The sequence below is a fragment of the Oncorhynchus kisutch genome, linkage group LG23, assembly GCF_002021735.2.
Source record: "Oncorhynchus kisutch isolate 150728-3 linkage group LG23, Okis_V2, whole genome shotgun sequence".
Classification (NCBI taxonomy): Eukaryota; Metazoa; Chordata; class Actinopteri; order Salmoniformes; family Salmonidae; genus Oncorhynchus; species Oncorhynchus kisutch.
The window spans coordinates 33,284,218-33,303,580 of record NC_034196.2 but is presented as its reverse complement, the minus strand read 5'-3'; the positions used below and the strand labels follow the sequence as shown (position 1 = coordinate 33,303,580).

The following is a 19,363-nucleotide window of genomic DNA, read 5'->3' as shown; positions in this document are numbered from 1 at the left end:
CGATCTTATATTGCCATCTAGTGGACAAAAACGGAATATCCCTGATTGGGAAGCGCTTTTAAAATAGAGCAGTCAAATAACATTTATTATTCAAAAAAATAATCATGGTACAAGAACATTTCAAATGTCATGATTCTACAAAATTTGAATATTATGAATATAATTCTGATCAAGAAACATCTTAAACATTTTCAGGATTCAACTTGCATTTTGAAAATAAAGATTTTACGATTCTGAGAGATAGCCTTTCTAGAATGACTGATCTATTGACAATGAGTGCATCTTAACATTGTGTAAGAATCATCTCTTTAGGGTTGCTATAATAGTAAAACAACCTATATATGTAGCCTATCTATCAGCTGTCAATTAATACAATTGATAATGAAACTGTTAATGAGAGGCATCGTTAGTGAAAACACTAAACTATATTCATTGCTCCACTTCATAATCATTCCTTCATTCCTTCCACATGCACTGTGTCTTTTTACATTGAACTAATGTATCCTATATAACAAAGTGTCTTTTCTGTGCTGAAAACTGTCGCTATTCCATTCACACAATACTATAAAACAACGACGTATAGTCCTAACTCAAATCTAACATGACTCTTGTACAGATCCTTTTTTCTAGAAAAGCATTGGAAAATGTCCTGTCATAATAGCTAATGCTCATAACTGAGAACAGTGGTGTTTAAACTGCACTGTATACTCTACGTTGCTATCTTCACTCCCCCAGATCTCATATTCGTGTGTTTGTGTGTGGGCATGTGTGTGATGCCAGATGTCTGGCCCCTCTCTCCTGGGGCTCTGTGTCTGTCTGTCAGTACGTGTGTGTGTGTTGTGTGTGTGTGTTACTCCAGCCGTCCACCCCCTCTGACACTCCTAGGGTTCTGTGTCTGTCTGTCAGTACGTGTGTTTTGTGTGTGTGTGTGTTACTCCAGCCGTCCACCCCCTCTGACACTCCTAGGGTTCTATGTCTGTCTGTCAGTACGTGTGTGTTGTGTGTGTGTGTTACACCAGCCGTCCACCCCCTCTGATACTGCTAGGGCTCTGTGTCTGTCTGTCAGTACGTGTGTTTTGTGTGTGTGTGTTACTCCAGCCGTCCACCCCCTCTGATACTCCTAGGGCTCTGTGTCTGTCTGTCAGTACGTGTGTGTTTTGTGTGTGTGTGTTACTCCAGCCGTCCACCCCCTCTGATACTCCTAGGGCTCTGTGTCTGTCTGTCAGTACATGTGTTTTGTGTGTGTGTGTGTGTGTGTTACTCCAGCCGTCCACCCCCTCTGATACTGCTAGGGCTCTGTGTCTGTCTGTCAGTACGTGTGTTTTGTGTGTGTGTGTTACTCCAGCCGTCCACCCCCTCTGATACTCCTAGGGCTCTGTGTCTGTCTGTCAGTACGTGTGTTTTGTGTGTGTGTGTTACTCCAGCCGTCCACCCCCTCTGATACTCCTAGGGCTCTGTGTCTGTCTGTCAGTACGTGTGTTTTGTGTGTGTGTTACTCCAGCCGTCCACCCCCTCTGATACTCCAAGGGCTCTGTGTCTGTCTGTCAGTACGTGTGTTTTGTGTGTGTGTGTGTGTGTGTTACTCCAGCCGTCCACCCCCTCTGATACTCCTAGGGCTCTGTGTTTGTCCGTCTGGCAGTAGAACATTGACAGTGTAGCTGATCTTCTTCGACTGCAGCACGCTGTAGGTGTTGTCAAAACGCAGCACGTCTACACACAGGACACAATACAGAATTACTACTGTGTATCTGTCTGGCTGTATGTGTGTATCTGTCTGGCTGTATGTGTGTATCTGTCTGGCTGTATGTGTGTATCTGTCTGGCTGTATGTGTGTATCTGTCTGGCTGTATGTGTGTATCTGTCTGGCTGTATGTGTGTATCTGTCTGGCTGTATGTGTGTATCTGTCTGGCTGTATGTGTGTATCTGTCTGGCTGTATGTGTGTATCTGTCTGGCTGTATGTGTGTATCGGTCTGGCTGTATGTGTGTTTCTGTCTGGCTGTATGTGTGTATCTGTCTGGCTGTATGTGTGTATCTGTCTGGCTGTATGTGTGTATCTGTCTGGCTGTATGTGTGTATCTGTCTGGCTGTATGTGTGTATCGGTCTGGCTGTATGTGTGTTTCTGTCTGGCTGTATGTGTGTATCTGTATAGCTGTATCTGTTAGTGTGAGTGTCTATTTGTTTGTGCATGTGTATACAGTGCATTCAGGAAAGTATTCAGACCCCTTCACTTTTTCCACATTTTGTTGCATTACAGCCTTATTCTAAAATGTATTAAATAGTTTTTCCCCCTCATCAATCTACACCCCATAATGACAATGCAAAAAACGTTTTTTTCATATAACTGAAATATCACATTTACATAAGTATTCAGACCCTTTACTCAGTACTTTGTTGAAGCACCTTTGGCAGCGATTATAGCATTGAGTCTTCTTGGGTATGATGCTACCAGCTTGGCACACCTGTATTTGGGGAATTTCTCCCATTTTTCTCTGCAGATCCTCTCAAGCTCTGTCAGGTTGGACGGGGAGCGTCGCTGCACAGCTATTTTCAGGTCTCTCCAGAGATGTTTGATCGGGTTCAAGTCTGGCCTTTGGCTGGACCACTCAAGGACATTCAGAGACTTGTCCCGAAGCCACTCCTACGTTGTCTTGGCTGTGTGCTTTTGGTCGTTGTCCTGTTGGAATGTGAACCTTCGCCCCAGTCTGAGGTCCTGAGAGCTCTGAAGCAGGTCTTCATCAAGGATCTCTCTGTACTTTGCTCCATTCATCTTGGAATTCAATCTTGGTTTCATCAGACCAGAGAATCTTGTTTCTCATAGTCCGAAAGTTCTTTAGGTGCCTTTTGGCAGACTCCAAGCGGGCTGTCGTGTGCCTTTTACTGAGGAGTGGCATCCGTCTGGCGGGTTCGGGTTCTTGGTCACCTACCCTACCAAGGCCATTCTTCCCCGATTGCTCAGTTTGGCCGTGCGGACAGCTCTAGGAATGGTGGTCTTGGTGGCTCTACACTTTTTCCATTTAAGAATGATGGGACCTTCAATACTGATCTTTTTTGGTACCCTTCCCCAGATCTGTGCCTCGACACAATCCTGTCTCAGAGCTCAACGGACAATTCCTTCGACCTCATGGCATGGTTTTTGCTGACATTCAACTGTGGGACCTTATATAGACAGGTGTGTGCCTTTACAAATCATGTCCAATCAATGGATTTTACCACAGGTGGACTCTCAAGGATGATCACAGGTGGACTCTCAAGGATAATCACAGGTGGACTCTCAAGGATGATCAATGGAAACAGGATGCACCTGAGCTCAATTTCAAGTCTAATAACAAAGGGTCTGAATACTTATTTAAATGAGGTATTTCTGTTTTAAATTTTTATAAATGAGCAAAAATGTCTAAAAACTTGTTTTTGCTTTGTCATTATGTGGTATTGTGTGCAGATTGATGAGGATTTTAATTTATTTTATAAATTTTAGTATAAGGCTGTAATGTAACAAAATGTAGAAAAAGAGAAGTGGTCTGAACATCTTTGTTTGTATGTGTTCATCTACAGTGCCTTGCGAAAGTATTCGGCCCCCTTGAACTTTGCGACCTTTTGCCACATTTCAGGCTTCAAACATAAAGATATAAAACTGTATTTTTTTTGTGAAGAATCAACAACAAGTGGGACACAATCATGAAGTGGAACAACATTTATTGGATATTTCAAACTTTTTGAACAAATCAAAAACTGAAAAATTGGGCGTGCAAAATTATTCAGCCCCCTTAAGTTAATACTTTGTAGCGCCACCTTTTGCTGCGATTACAGCTGTAAGTCGCTTGGGGTATGTCTCTATCAGTTTTGCACATCGAGAGACTGACATTTTTTCCCATTCCTCCTTGCAAAACAGCTCGAGCTCAGTGAGGTAGGATGGAGAGCATTTGTGAACAGCAGTTTTCAGTTCTTTCCACAGATTCTCGATTGGATTCAGGTCTGGACTTTGACTTGGCCATTCTAACACCTGGATGTGTTTATTTTTGAACCATTCCATTGTAGATTTTGCTTTATGTTTTGGATCATTGTCTTGTTGGAAGACAAATCTCCGTCCCAGTCTCAGGTCTTTTGCAGACTCCATCAGGTTTTCTTCCAGAATGGTCCTGTATTTGGCTCCATCCATCTTCCCATCAATTTTAACCATCTTCCCTGTCCCTGCTGAAGAAAAGCAGGCCCAAACCATGATGCTGCAACCACCATGTTTGACAGTGGGGATGATGTGTTCAGGGTGATGAGCTGTGTTGCTTTTACGCCAAACATAACGTTTTGCATTGTTGCCAAAAAGTTCAATTTTGGTTTCATCTGACCAGAGCACCTTCTTCCACATGTTTGGTGTGTCTCCCAGGTGGCTTGTGGCAAACTTTAAACGATACTTTTTATGGATATCTTTAAGAAATGGCTTTCTTCTTGCCACTCTTCCATAAAGGCCAGATTTGTGCAATATACGACTGATTGTTGTCCTATGGACAGAGTCTCCCACCTCAGCTGTAGATCTCTGCAGTTCATCCAGAGTGATCATGGGCCTCTTGGCTGCATCTCTGATCAGTCTTCTCCTTGTATGAGCTGAAAGTTTAGAGGGACGGCCAGGTCTTGGTAGATTTGAGGTGGTCTGATACTCCTTCCATTTCAATATTATCGCTTGCACAGTGCTCCTTGGGATGTTTAAAGCTTGGGAAATCTTTTTGTATCCAAATCCGGCTTTAAACTTCTTCACAACAGTATCTCGGACCTGCCTGGTGTGTTCCTTGTTCTTCATGATGCTCTCTGCGCTTTTAACGGACCTCTGAGACTATCACAGTGCAGGTGCATTTATACGGAGACTTGATTACACACAGGTGGATTGTATTTATCATCATTAGTCATTTAGGTCAACATTGGATCATTCAGAGATCCTCACTGAACTTCTGGAGAGAGTTTGCTGCACTGAAAGTAAAGGGGCTGAATAATTTTGCACGCCCAATTTTTCAGTTTTTGATTTGTTAAAAAAGTTTGAAATATCCAATAAATGTCGTTCCACTTCATGATTGTGTCCCACTTGTTGATTCTTCACAAAAAAATACAGTTTTATATCTTTATGTTTGAAGCCTGAAATGTGGCAAAAGGTCGCAAAGTTCAAGGGGGCCGAATCATTTCGCAAGGCACTGTATGTGTGTGTGTGTATCTGTGTGTGTCTCTACCAATGTGTGTGTGTGTATACCACAGGAGGTTGGTGGCACCTTAATTGGGGAGGATGGACTCGTGGTAATGGCAGGAGCGGAATGAGTAGGATAGTATCAAATACATCAAACACATAGTTTGATACCATTCCATTCGCTCTGTTCCAGCCATTACTATGAGCCGTCCTCCGCTCAGCAGCCTCCATTGGTGTGTACTCACAAGTTCCAGGCTCGGGGCAGGTGAGTGAGCGGTCCTCTGGGACCATGTGTGAGTTGTAGCGTTCACTAGGCACCACCTGCAGCATGTCCCCCACCTTCTGAGCCCCACCCCCCTCCTGGGTCCGCATGAACACCCCAAAGCCTATGTCTGCCCCATCACTGGCAAACTGCCACCTAGAGAGGAGAGGGTGGAGGAGGAGATGGAGGGAGAAGGGGGAGGAGGAGAGGGAGAGAGGAATGGAGGGATGTGGGGAGATAGAGGGAAGGAGGAAGGAAGATGGACGAGAAGAGAGGGGAGGTCTTACTCCACGTGACATCTTTACCAGGGCTGCATCTCAATAGTGTAAAGTGGCTTCCTCTCCTTCATCTGCACTGATCTGAAATCACCACTGGGTAGGAGAAATCAATATGGAAGACACCCATGTCAGTTTGGGGTCAGGGTTTAACTCTAGTGTGTTTGGTCAGACTTAAAGCTGGAATCCTTAATGGTGAAACTGCCACGTCCGTTTGGGATATTACAACAACTAAGAAGTTACTGCAAACAACAAACACTGTTGTTTTCCCTCAGGCATCATTGCATGAGAGATAGAACACAATAAGTACTGCAGATTTTTTGTTTGTTTCAGCAACAAAAACAACAAAGGCGAACAGTAACACTGTTTCACCTTATGAGGATTTCAGCTTTAAGGTCAAAGATTACAGCCAGGTTTGGGAAGTAAGGTAAGTCAGTTGTCAGGGTTAAAGGTTGGTTACCTGAGGATGCTGCTGGGGGAGGTGATGTCATACTCCAGTGTGAAGGCGGAGCCTCGGCTGATGGTCACACTGTTGTCATACTGGACCTTGACCATATTGTCCTGAACATAGTACGACCTGGGCACCGTACCGCCATAGTTTATCTACCACCACAACACACACATCAATTCATGCACAAACACCTCTCTCTCTCTCTCTCTCTATGTGTAAAGGGAGAATAAATCAACATTAATATGGGTTGTATTTTTACAATGGTGTTTGTTCTTCACTGGCTGCCCTTTTCTTGTGGCAACACAAATCACAAATCTTGCTGCTGTGATGGCAAACTAAAGTATTTCACCCAATAGATATGGGAGTTTATCAAAATTGGATTTGTTTTTTGAATTCTTTGTGGGTCTGTGTAATCTGAGGGAAATATGTGTCTCTAATATGGCCATACATTTGGCAGGAGGTTAGGAAGTGCAGCTCAGTTTCCACCTCATCTTGTGGGCAGTGTGCACATAGCCTGTCTTCTCTTGAGAGCCAGGTCTGCCTACGGCGGCTTCTCTCAATAGCAAGGCTATAGCAAGAGTCTGTGGTCACTAAAGATCCCATGGCACTTATCGTAAGAGTAGAGGTGTTAACCCCGGTGTCCTGGCTAAATTCCCAATCTGACCATCAAGGTCACCTAATCATCCCCAGCTTCCAATTGGCTCATTCATCCCCTTCCTCTCCCCTGTAACTATTCCCCAGGTTGTTGCTGTAAATTAGAATGTGTTCTCAGTCAACTTACCTGGTAAAATAAGGGTTAAATAAAACAACAACAAAAAACACGTATTGCTTTCCTTAATTCTGGGTCAGTCACAGTGGTCAGGTATTCTGCCACTGTGTACTCTCTGTTTAGGGCCAGTCACAGTGGTCAGGTATTCTGCCACTGTGTACTCTCTGTTTAGGGTCAGTCACAGTGGTCAGGTATTCTGCCACTGTGTTCTCTCTGTTTAGGGTCAGTCACAGTGGTCAGGTATTCTGCCACTGTGTTCTCTCTGTTTAGGGTCAGTCACAGTGGTCAGGTATTCTGCCACTGTGTACTCTCTGTTTAGGGCCAGTCACAGTGGTCAGGTATTCTGCCACTGTGTACTCTCTGTTTAGGGTCAGTCACAGTGGTCAGGTATTCTGCCACTGTGTTCTCTCTGTTTAGGGTCAGTCACAGTGGTCAGGTATTCTGCCACTGTGTACTCTCTGTTTAGGGCCAGTCACAGTGGTCAGGTATTCTGCCACTGTGTACTCTCTGTTTAGGGCCAGTCACAGTGGTCAGGTATTCTGCCACTGTGTACTCTCTGTTTAGGGTCAGTCACAGTGGTCAGGTATTCTGCCACTGTGTTCTCTCTGTTTAGGGTCAGTCACAGTGGTCAGGTATTCTGCCACTGTGTTCTCTCTGTTTAGGGTCAGTCACAGTGGTCAGGTATTCTGCCACTGTGTACTCTCTGTTTAGGGTCAGTCACAGTGGTCAGGTATTCTGCCACTGTGTACTCTCTGTTTAGGGTCAGTCACAGTGGACAAGTATTCTGCAACTGTGTACTCTCTGTTTAGGGTCAGTCACAGTGGACAAGTATTCTGCTACTGTGTACTCTCTGTTTAGGGTCAGTCACAGTGGACAGGTATTCTGCCACTGTGTTCTCTCTGTTTAGGGTCAGTCACAGTGGTCAGGTATTCTGCCACTGTGTACTCTCTGTTTAGGGTCAGTCACAGTGGACAGGTATTCTGCCACTGTGTACTCTCTGTTTAGGGTCAGTCACAGTGGACAGGTATTCTGCCACTGTGTACTCTCTGTTTAGGGTCAGTCACAGTGGACAGGTATTCTGCCCCTGTGCACTCTCTGTTTAGGGTCAGTCACAGTGGACAGGTATTCTGCCCCTGTGCACTCTCTGTTTAGGGTCAGTCACAGTGGACAGGTATTCTGCCACTGTGTACTCTCTGTTTAGGGTCAGTCACAGTGGACAGGTATTCTGCCACTGCGTTCTCTCTGTTTAGGGTCAGTCACAGTGGACAGGTATTCTGCCACTGTGTACTCTCTGTTTAGGGTCAGTCACAGTGGACAGGTATTCTGCCACTATGTACTCTCTGTTTAGGGTCAGTCACAGTGGACAGGTATTCTGCCACTGTGTTCTCTCTGTTTAGGGTCAGTCACAGTGGACAGGTATTCTGCCACTGTGTACTCTCTGTTTAGGGTCAGTCACAGTGGACAGGTATTCTGCCACTATGTACTCTCTGTTTAGGGTCAGTCACAGTGGACAGGTATTCTGCCCCTGTGTACTCTCTGTTTAGGGTCAGTCACAGTGGACAGGTATTCTGCCCCTGTGTAATCTCTGTTTAGGGTCAGTCACAGTGGACAGGTATTCTGCCCCTGTGTACTCTCTGTTTAGGGTCAGTCACAGTGGACAGGTATTCTGCCCCTGTGTACTCTCTGTTTAGGGCCAAATAGCATTCTAGTTCGCTCTGTTTTTTGGTAAATTCTTTCCAATGTGTCAAGTAATTATCTTTTTGTTTTCTCATGATTTGGTTGGGTCTAATTGTGTTGCTCTCCTGGGGCTCTGTGGGGTCTCTTTGTGAACAGAGCCCCAGGACCAGCTTGCTTAGGGGACTCTTCTCCAGGTTCATCTCTCTGTAGGTGATGGCTTTGTTATGGAAGGTTTGGGAATCGCTTCCTTTTAGGTGGTCGTAGAATTGAAAAGCTATTTTCTGGTATCAGCCTAGTTCTGCTCTGCATGCATTATTTGGTGTTTTACGTTGTACAAAGAGGATATTTTAATATCAAAATAATGCATGCAGTCTCAATTTGGTGTTTTTGTGAATTCTTGGTTGGTGAGCGGACCCCAGACCTCACAACCATAAAGGGCAATGGGTTCTTTAACTGATTCAATTATTTTTAGCCAAATCTTAATTGGATGTCGAATTTGATGTTCCTTTTGATGGCGTAGAAGTCCCTTCTTGCCTTGTCTTTCAGATCGTTCACAGCTTTGTGGAAGTTACCTCCCTCCCTCCCTCCCTCTTTCTCACCATGGTTCGACAGCGAGGGTCACCATCAGGGTCAGTAAGTGTTCCTCCGTACGCCACCGGGAGTTGCTCCGGGTCAATGTGCTTAAGTAACACCTCCTGCCAGTTAGCTAGAGACGGAGAGAGGGGGAAAAGAGAGGGGGAGAGAAAGACAGGGGAGGTTCAAATGTTTGTTACAGCTGTACACTTGGCCCACCACCACCTGATGTGAGATTGCCCCCTAATGGCGAGAAGTGACATCTCAAAACGATACAGACCAGGGCTCTCCAATCCTGTTCCTGGACAGCTACCCTCCTGTAGGTTTTTGCTCCAACTGTTGTTACTACCTGTTGTAACTAACCTGATTCAGCTTATCAACCAATTAGATTAGGGTTGGAGTAAAAATCTACAGGACGGTAGCTCTCCAGGAACAGGGTAGGAGAGCCGTGGACTAGACAGGAGAGCCGTGGACTAGACAGGAGAGCCGTGGACTAGACAGGAGAGCCGTGGACTAGACAGGAGAGCCCTGGATTAGACAGGAGAGCCGTGGACTAGACAGGAGAGCCCTGGATTAGACAGGAGCGCCGTGGACTAGACAGGAGAGCCGTGGACTAGACAGGAGAGCCCTGGATTAGACAGGAGAGCCGTGGACTAGACAGGAGAGCCCTGGATTAGACAGGAGAGCCCTGGACTAGACAGGAGAGCCGTGGACTAGACAGGAGAGCCCTGGATTAGACAGGAGAGCCGTGGACTAGACAGGAGAGCCCTGGATTAGACAGACACATACCATATCAAAGAGCAATATTAGGTGATATTTTCTCATTTACAGAAACCATATTCCAATAGTCCATATTGATAAGAAAAATACCTCAGATATACTGTAACTGCTCCCTAGTGTGTAGTATATATAGGAACACAGTACTCACATCCCAGAATGATGATCTTGTGACGTGTCTCTTCACTCAGGAAGTGTTTGACCAGGTTGTAGGCCATCGGGAATAGCTTAGGAGCTGCAGGGAGAGAGAGGCACTATAAATACACACCCGGACGCACGCACAACACAGGAGGCTGCTGAGGGGAGGACGGCTCAAAATAATTCTGCTCCAGCCATTACCACAAGCCCGTCCTCCCCAATTAAGGTGCCACCAACCTCCCGTGACATTTTATTGACATAGATATTGTAAGACATAGATTGTAAGACATAGATACCACACACACACACACACACACACACACACACACACACACACACACACACACACACACACACACACACACACACACACACACACACACACACACACACACACACACACACACACACGCAGAATCTAGATGACTCACTCTTGATGAGAAACACCCTCTTGAGTCCTTCAGGATAGTTCTCCTCAAACATGGTAAGAATCTGCAACAGTATTAGCGAGGGACAGCCAGCCAGCCAACAGACAGACAACAGCCAGACAGACACTTTGTTTTTCAGACATGTCTATTCATGGTGGTCTCACCCATAGAGATGCATAAACACTAAAAGATGAGGGTTCCCCAAGGGATCTTTAGGAAGGGTGATGGTTCTATGTGGAGCCATAATTACTCAAATAACCCTTTGAGTTCTGTTCTTCAATGGTTCTTTAAAGTTCGCAAAAGGGTTCTTTGCTCTTTTAGTGATAATTCAATGTAGGCGAGGTGGCTCATTAGAATATATATAATATGACTGACCAGAATAAAAACCTGTATGGTTCTTCTACAGGATCTACAAAGAACATTTCAGATTGAGAAAGGTTTTTTATAAACTCAGCAAAAAAAGAAACGTCCCTTTTTCAGGACCCTGACTTTCAAATATAATTCAAAAAAATCCAATTAACTTCCCACATCTTCATTGAAAAGGGTTTAAACACTGTTTCCCATGCGTGTTCAATGAACCATAAACAATTAATGAACATGCACCTGTGGAACGGTAGTCAAGGCACTTAACAGCTTACATATGGTAGGCAATTAAGGTCACAGTTATGAAAACTTAGGACACTAAAGAGGACTTTCTACTGACTCTGAAAAACACCAAATGAAAGATGCCCAGGGTCCCTGCTCATCTGCGTGAACGTGCCTTAGGCATGCTGTAAGGAGGAATGAGGACTGCAGATGTGGTCAAGGCAATAAATTGCAATGTCCGTACTGTGCGACGCCTAAGACAGCGCTACAGGGAGACAGGACGGACAGCTGATCGTCCTCGCAGTGGCAGACCACGTGTAACAACACCTGCACAGGATCTGTACATCCGAACATCACACCTGCAGGACAGGTACAGGATGGCAACAACAACTGCCCAATTTACACCAGGAACACACAATCCCTCCATCAGTGCTCAGACTGTCCTCAATAGGCTGAGCCCAATTTACACCAGGAACACACAATCCCTCCATCAGTGCTCAGACTGTCCTCAATAGGCTGAGAGAGGCTGGACTGAGGGCTTGTAGGCCTGTTGTAAGGCAGGTCCTCACCAGACAACACTGGCAACAACGTAGCCTATGGGCACAAACCCACCGTCGCTGGACCAGACAGGACTGTCAAAAGGGGCTCTTCACTGTCTCACCAGGGGTGATGGTCGGATTCACGTTTATCGTAGATGGAATTGGCAACAACGTAGCCTATGGGCACAAACCCACCGTCGCTGGACCAGACAGGACTGTCAAAAGGGGCTCTTCACTGTCTCACCAGGGGTGATGGTCGGATTCACGTTTATCGTAGATGGAATGAGCGTTACACCGAGGCCTGTACTCTGGAGTGGGATCGATTTGGAGGTGGAGGGTCCGTCATGGTCTGGGACGGTGTGTCACAGCATCATCGGATTGAGCTTGCTGTCATTGCAGGCAATCTCAATGCTGTGTGTTACAGGGAAGACATTCTCCTCCCTCATGTGGTATCCTTCCTGCAGGCTCTTCCTGACATGACCCTCCAGCATGACAATGCCACCAGCCATACTGCTTGTTCTGTGTGTGATTTCCTGCAAGACAGGAATGTCAGTGTTCTGCCATGGCCAGCGAAGAGCCTAGATCTAAATCCCATTGAGTACGTCTGGGACCTGTTGGTTCGGAGGGTGAGGGCTAGGACTATTTCCCCCCCAGAAATGTCTGGGAACTTGCAGGTGCCTTGGTGGAAGAGCGGGTATCATCTCACAGCAAGAGCTGGCAAATCTGGTGCAGTCCTTGAGGAGGAGATGCACTGCAGTACTTAGTGCAGCTGGTGGCCACACCAGATACTGACTGTTACTTTTGATTTTGACCCCCCCTTTGTTCAGGGACACATTATTCAATTTCTGTTAGTCACATGTCTGTGGAACTTGTTCAGTTTATGTCTCAGTTGTTGAATCTTGTTATGTTCATACAAATATTTACACGTGTTTTCTTTAAATAAACGCAGTTGACAGTGAGAGGATGTTTCTTTTTTTGCTGAGTTTAGAACCCTACTACATAACATTTCCATAAAGAAGCATAAAACAGGGTTCTATATAACCCCAAAAGGGTTGTAACCATAGCAGAACCCATTTTTGGTGCTATATAGAATTTTTTTTAAATTATTATTTATAGAACCTTGGGAAAGGGTTCTTTATAACACCATACAGGTTCCATTTAGAACATGATGGGCATGGTTCTATATTAAACCTTCAAAAAAGGGTTGTATATAGCACCAAAAAGGGTGCTGCTATGGTTACAAGCCAAAGAACCCATATCTGGTACTATTTAGAACCATTAGTGTGTATATATTGTGTTCTAATCTATTTAATTCAGTGGGCTCACCTCTCCATAGGCCTCTAAAGCAGGCTTCCACAGGTGCTTCAGGCCCAGTCCCTCACAGTCATAGATCAGGGTTATCGTCTCCACATTAACGCCCAACTGAGAGAGGGAGAAGGAGAGGAGGTGGGGAGGGGAGAGAGAGTGAAAAAGGGGTGGGGGATATTTTAAGAGCGTTTTAGGTCAAACCTCTCGTTCTTCTATATAATAATAATAATAATAACAATATTATACACCATTTAGCAGACACTTTTATCCAAAACGTCTTACAGTCATGGGTGCATACATTTTATGTATGGGTGGCCCTAGCGGGAATCAAACCCACAACTCTTGGTGTTGCAAAAATCTCTTTAATGAATGTCTGTCTGTACTGTCTCTGGCACTGTAATAAATAAAGCCTTATCTTATTGAATATATATGTAATAAATGTCTGCTTCTGGCACTCTGAGATTAGAATAAAGGCCTGTCATACTGTAATACATATTCCACATTTTGTGTGATACATTCAAAATCGATTAAATATATATATTTTCTCCCTCATCTACAATACACCATAATGACAAAGTGAAAACATGTTTTTAGAAATGTTTGAGAACGTATTGAAAGAATCTCATCTACATACACTACAAGGCCAAAAGTATGTGGACATCGCTTCAACTGAGGAAATCACTACCGAGTTCCAAACTGCCTCTGGAAGCAGTGTCAGCACAAGAACTGTTCGTTTGGAGCTGAAATGGGTTTCCATGGGAAAGCAGCCACACACAAGCCTAAGATCACCATGCGCAATGCCAAGTGTCGGCTGGAGTGGTGTAAAGCTAGCAGCCCGTTAGTTGAAGTGAATGGAAATCTAAACCCTACAGGATACAATTACATTTTAGACGATTCTGTGCTTCCAACTTTGTGGCAACCGTTTGGGTAAGGCCCTTTCCTGTTTCAGCATGACAATGCCCCCGTGCACAAAGCGAGGTCCATACAGAAATGGTTTGTCGTGATCTGTGTGGAAGAACTTGACTAGCCTACAAAGTGCCCTGACCTCAATCCCATCAAACACCTTTGGGATGAATTGGAACGCCGACTGCGAGCCAGGCCTAATCGCCCAACATCAGTGCCCAACCTCACTAACGCTCTTTTGGCTGAATGGAAGCAAGTCCCCTCAGCAACGTTCCAACATCTAGTGGAAAGCCTTCCCAGAAGAGTGGAGGCTGTTATTGCAGCAAAGGGGGGACCAACTCCGTATTAATGCCCATGATTTTGTAATGAGATGTTCGATGAGCAGGTGTCTCCATTGTATTTTAGGTTATTGTCCTGCTGAAAGGTGAATTTGTCTCCCAGTGTCTGTTGGAAAGCAGACTGAACCAGGTTTTTCTCTAGGATTCTGCCTGTGCTTAGCTCTATTCATTTTTTTTAACCTAAATACTCCCTTGTCCTTGCCGATGACAAGCATACCCATAACATGATGCAGCCACCACCATGCTTGAAAATATGAAGAGTGGTACTCAGTGATGTATTGTGTTCGATTTGCCCCAAATATAATGCTTTGTATTCAGGACCAAACGTTCATTGCTTTGCCACATTTTTTGCAGTACTTTAGTGCCTAGTTGCAAACAGGACGCATGTTTTGGAATATTTTTATCCTGTACATCTTTTCAATCTGTCAATTAGGTTAGAATTGTCGAGTAACTACAATGTTGTTGATCCATCTTCAGTTTTCTCCTATCATAGCCATTAAACTGTTTTAAAGTCACCACTGATCTCAATGGCCGAAATCCCTGAGCAGTTTCTTTCCTCTCAGGCAACTGAGCAAGGAAGGACACCTGTTTCTTTGTAGTGATTGGGTGTATTGATACACCATCCAAAGTGCAATTAATAACTTCACCATGCTCAATGGGATATTCAATGTCTACTTTTTATTTGTACCCAACTACAAATAGGTGCCCTTCTTTGCGAGGCACTGGAAAACCTCCCTTGTCTTTGTGGTTGAATTGGTATTTAAAATTCACTGTTTGTCTGAAGGACCTTACAGATAAACTGTATGTGTGGGGTGTAGAGATGAGGTAGTCATTCAGAAATCATGTTTAACACAATTACTGCACACAAAGTGAGTCCATGCAACTTATAATGTGACTTTTTAAGCACATTTTTACTCCTGATTGTATTTAGGCTTGCCAAAAAAAGGGGTTGAATACTTTTTGACTCAAGACATTTGAGCTTTTCATTTGTAATTCATTTGTCAAAATGAAAAAAAAAAAAAGGTAATTCCACTTTGACATTGTGGGGTAATGTGTGTAGGCCAGTGACAAAGAATCTAAATGTAATCCATTTTATATTCAGGCTGTAAAACAAATAAATGTGGAAAAAGTCCAGGAGTGTGAATGCTTTCTGAAGGCACTGTTTGTGTTAATATTGTCATACATATAAAAGCATGGTAGTTCAAAGTGTACCTTCTCTGTCTGTTTCTGACACTCTCTGCGGAGCATCTCTGTGTCTCTGATCTTGGTCCTCATGAAGTCCTGTTTGGTGCAGGACAGCAGCAGACCTTTGGGGTCCAGGGGCCCAATGACATCGTACCAGATGGGACTTCCCTCGAGGTCGTACCCACACATCCCCCCGGACACATACCGCTCGATCACCTGGGGAACCACATCATACAGTCAGACCCGGCGCCAGAACGAATCAGTTGGACATGCCTTTGATTACCATAGGCGGGCCCGTTTTTTTAAAGTTTGGGGAAGCTTACAATTTATCCTACCTTTTCTACCGATCTGGTTGCCAGTTATGAATATGTACATAGAGTTGAAGTAGGAAGTTTATATACACCTTAGCCAAATACATTTAAACTCCGTTGTTAACAATTCCTGACATTTCATCTTAGTAAAAATTCCCTGTCTTAGGTCAGTTTCACATTTTAAGAATGTGAAATGTCAGAATAATTGTAGAGAGAATGATTTATTTCAGCTTTTATTTCTTTCATCACATTCCCAGTGGGTCAAAAGAAAACATACACTCAATTAGTATTGGTTAGCATTGCCTTTAAATAGTTTAACTTGGGTCAAACGTTTCGGGTAGCCTTCCACAAGCTTCCCACAATAAGTCGGGTGAATTTTGGCCCATTCCTCCTGACAGAGCTGGTGTAACGGAGTCAGGTTTGTAGGCCTCCTTGCTCGCACACGCCTTTTCAGTTCTGCCCACAAATGTTCTATATACCTTGACTTTGTTGTCCTCAAGCCATTCTGCCACAACTTTGGAAGTATGCTTGGGGTCATTGTCCATTTGGAAGACCCATTTGCGACCAAGATGTTGAGATGTTGCTTCAATATATCCACATCATTTTCCTGCCTCATGATGCCATCTATTTAGTGAAGTGCACCAGTCCCTCCTGCAGCAAAGCACCCCCACAACATGATGCTGCAGCTTGCAAGCCTCCCCCTTTTTCTTACAAACATAACGATGGTCATTATGGCCATTTTGTTTAATCAAACCAGAGGACATTTCTCAACAAAAAAAACACGATCTTTATCCCCATGTGCAGTTGCAAACCGTAGTCTGGCTTTTTTATGGCAGTTTTAGAACAGTGGCTTCTTCCTTGCTGAGTGGCCTTTCAGGTTATGTTGATATAGGACTCGTTTTACTGTGGATATAGATACTTTTGTACCTGTTTCCTCCAGCATCTTCACAAGGTCCTTTGCTGTTGTTCTGGGATTGCACAAAAGTACATTCATCTCTAGGAGACAGAACACATCTCCTTCCTGAGCGGTATGATGGCTGCGTGGTCCCATGGTGTTTATACTTGCATACTATTGTTTGTACAGATGAACGTGGTACCTTCGGGCGTTTGGAAATTGCTCCCAAGGATGAACCAGACTTGTTGAGGTCTACAATTTTTTTCCTGAGGTCTTGGCTGATTTCTTTTGATTTACCATGATGTCAAGCAAAGAGGCACTGAGTTTGAAGGTAGGCCTTGAAATACATCCACATACCTCCAATTGACTCAAATTATGTCAATTAGCCCATCAGAAGCTTCTAAAGCCATTACATAATTTTCTGGAATTTTCCAAGCTGTTTAAAGGCACAGTCAACTTAGTGTATGTAAACTTCTGACCCAATGGAATGGTGATACAGTGAATTATACATAAAATAATCTTCTTCTTTTTTCTTTAACCTTTATTTAACTAGGCAAGTCAGTTAAGAACAAATTCTTATTTTCAATGTCCTAGGAACAGTGGGTCAACTGTTTGACAGATTTGAACGAGATTTGTACCTTGTCAGCTCGGGGGTTTGAACTTGCAACCTTCCGGTTATTAGTCCAACGCTCTAACCACTAGCGTACCCTGCCACCCCATCTCTGTAAACAATTGTTGGAAAAATGACTTGTGTCATGCACAAAGTAGATGTTCTAACTGACTTGCAAAGACTATAGTTTGTTTACAAGAAATTTGTGGAGTGGTTGAAAAACAAGTTTTAATGACTCCAATCTAAGTGTATGTAAACTTCCCACTTCAACTGCATGCACATTTTCATGGAACAGTTTAATTTCAATAATAACATTTTAGTTTCTGAAAATCATTGTCACGTGGTTAATCATAACACACTTAAGTCAAATTAATCTATGGCGAGAGCACTAGCCTCTGCCATATGGCATATTGATACATTGTGATCTATTGGCGGCTAAAGAAATGAGCATGGAACTCAGAGATAGCCTATAGATCAATGCAGCAGTAGTCCTATAACGTCCTTCATCAACTAAGTCAAATAAATAGACCTAAACTGGACAAATAAAATCAGAAGAAAATATCCTTTGAATCACATTCAGCTCTCTTCACCTGTCTGCCTCCCATTCTATATGTCTTAACTTGAGCTATTGCTAGTGAAATTCAGCATTGTATCAAATTATCACAGGGTCTGGCCCGAAGTTGTCCTAACAAATTTGCAACAATGTACCAACTAGCCTATTCCGGGCCCTCAAAGTTTCCTGCGCCAATGAGTTTGGAACAGAAAGCTGTGTTTTAGGATGTTTTCACTGGATATATGGGATCATCAGATCATGATATTTTACTAATTCACACCCAGGCTTGGTGATTATCAAGGCCGGGAGTGTTGACAAGATTTTTTAAATACTGAGGAATTATCAGTGGCAACGGATACAAAAAACAGACTTTGTTGACTTTGTGAGGCGAAGAAAAAGTGTGTTGCGTATGTGGAGAGTTAAGACAGAAATAAGACATTGCCAAATGGGCACTTTCCTAAATATGCATTCTGGAGACGCACCATATCTTCACCACACACCCCCTTCCCCTTTTCTTCATGCAAATTATACTCACAACACATTATCTTATCACATTTTTTTGACCGTTTTCACTGACAGCCAGAATTCAATCAGCTAGACCTATTGCCAAGCACACAACCCAAATTGCGGCTTCCCAAACACACTTGTGATTTGAAACAATCCACAGCAGTTTTCTTAAAATAAGCAAATTGTCTTTTGTGGCTAAGTCATGCTTCCTGGTGAAATATTTTGAATTATTTTATTTAGACAGGACTAATTATACTGAACCAAAATGTAAACGCAACATGCAAGAATTTCAAATATTTTACTTACAGTTCATATAAGGAAATCAGTCAAATGAAATAAATAAATTTGGCCCTAATCTGTGGATTTCACATGACTGGTAATACAGATATGCATCTGTTAGTCACAGATACTTTAAGAAAAAAGGTAGGGGTGTGGATTAGAAAACCTGTTAGTATCTGGTGTGACCACCATTTGCCTCATGCAGGGCGACATCTCCTTCGCATAGAGCTGATCAGGCTGTTGATTGTGGCTTGTGGAATGTTGTCCCACTTCTCTTCAATGGCTGTGCGAAGTTGCTGGATATCGGCGGGAACTGGACCACACTGTCGTACACGTCAATCCAGAGCATCCCAAACGTGCTCAATGGGTGACATGTCTGGTGAGTATGCAGGCCATGGAAGAACTGGGAAATGACAGATTACAGATCCTTGTGACATGGGGCCATGCATCATCATGCTGAAACATGAGGTGAAGGCGGCGGATGAATGGCACGACAATGGGCCACAGGATCTCGTCACGGTATCTCTGTGCATTCAAATTGCCATCGATGAAAGCAAATGTGTTCGCTGGCCGTAGCTTATGCCTGCCCATACCATAACCCCACCATGGGGCACTCGGTTCACAACGTTGACATCAGAAAACAGCTCACCCACACAGCGCCATACACGTGATCGGTGGTTGTGAGGCCAGTTGGATGTACTGCCAAATTCTCTAAAACAACGTTATAGGCGGTTTATGGTTGAGAAATGAACATTCAATTATCTGGCAACAGCTCTGGTGGAGATTCCTGCAGTCAGCATGCCAATTGCACGCTCCCTCAAAACTTGAGACAT

At 43.9% G+C, this 19,363-nt stretch overlaps 1 protein-coding gene across 2 annotated transcripts in view; it reads right to left on the bottom strand.

Moving 5' to 3' along the window:
* Nucleotides 1-56: 56 nt before the first annotated feature.
* sec14l7 (SEC14-like lipid binding 7) overlaps nucleotides 57-19,363 on the bottom strand; it is a 28,214-nt gene continuing 8,907 nt past the window's right edge. For both annotated transcript variants that reach the window (XM_031802941.1, XM_031802942.1), the window contains 8 exons: nucleotides 15,403-15,591; nucleotides 12,968-13,063; nucleotides 10,521-10,581; nucleotides 10,103-10,186; nucleotides 9,201-9,307; nucleotides 6,165-6,307; nucleotides 5,413-5,585; nucleotides 57-1,710 (listed from right to left, as the gene is read on the bottom strand). In XM_031802941.1, coding sequence (XP_031658801.1) covers nucleotides 1,580-1,710; nucleotides 5,413-5,585; nucleotides 6,165-6,307; nucleotides 9,201-9,307; nucleotides 10,103-10,186; nucleotides 10,521-10,581; nucleotides 12,968-13,063; nucleotides 15,403-15,591 — 984 coding nt within the window. In that variant the 3' untranslated portion in view covers nucleotides 57-1,579. The remainder of the gene's footprint in view (nucleotides 1,711-5,412; nucleotides 5,586-6,164; nucleotides 6,308-9,200; nucleotides 9,308-10,102; nucleotides 10,187-10,520; nucleotides 10,582-12,967; nucleotides 13,064-15,402; nucleotides 15,592-19,363) is intronic.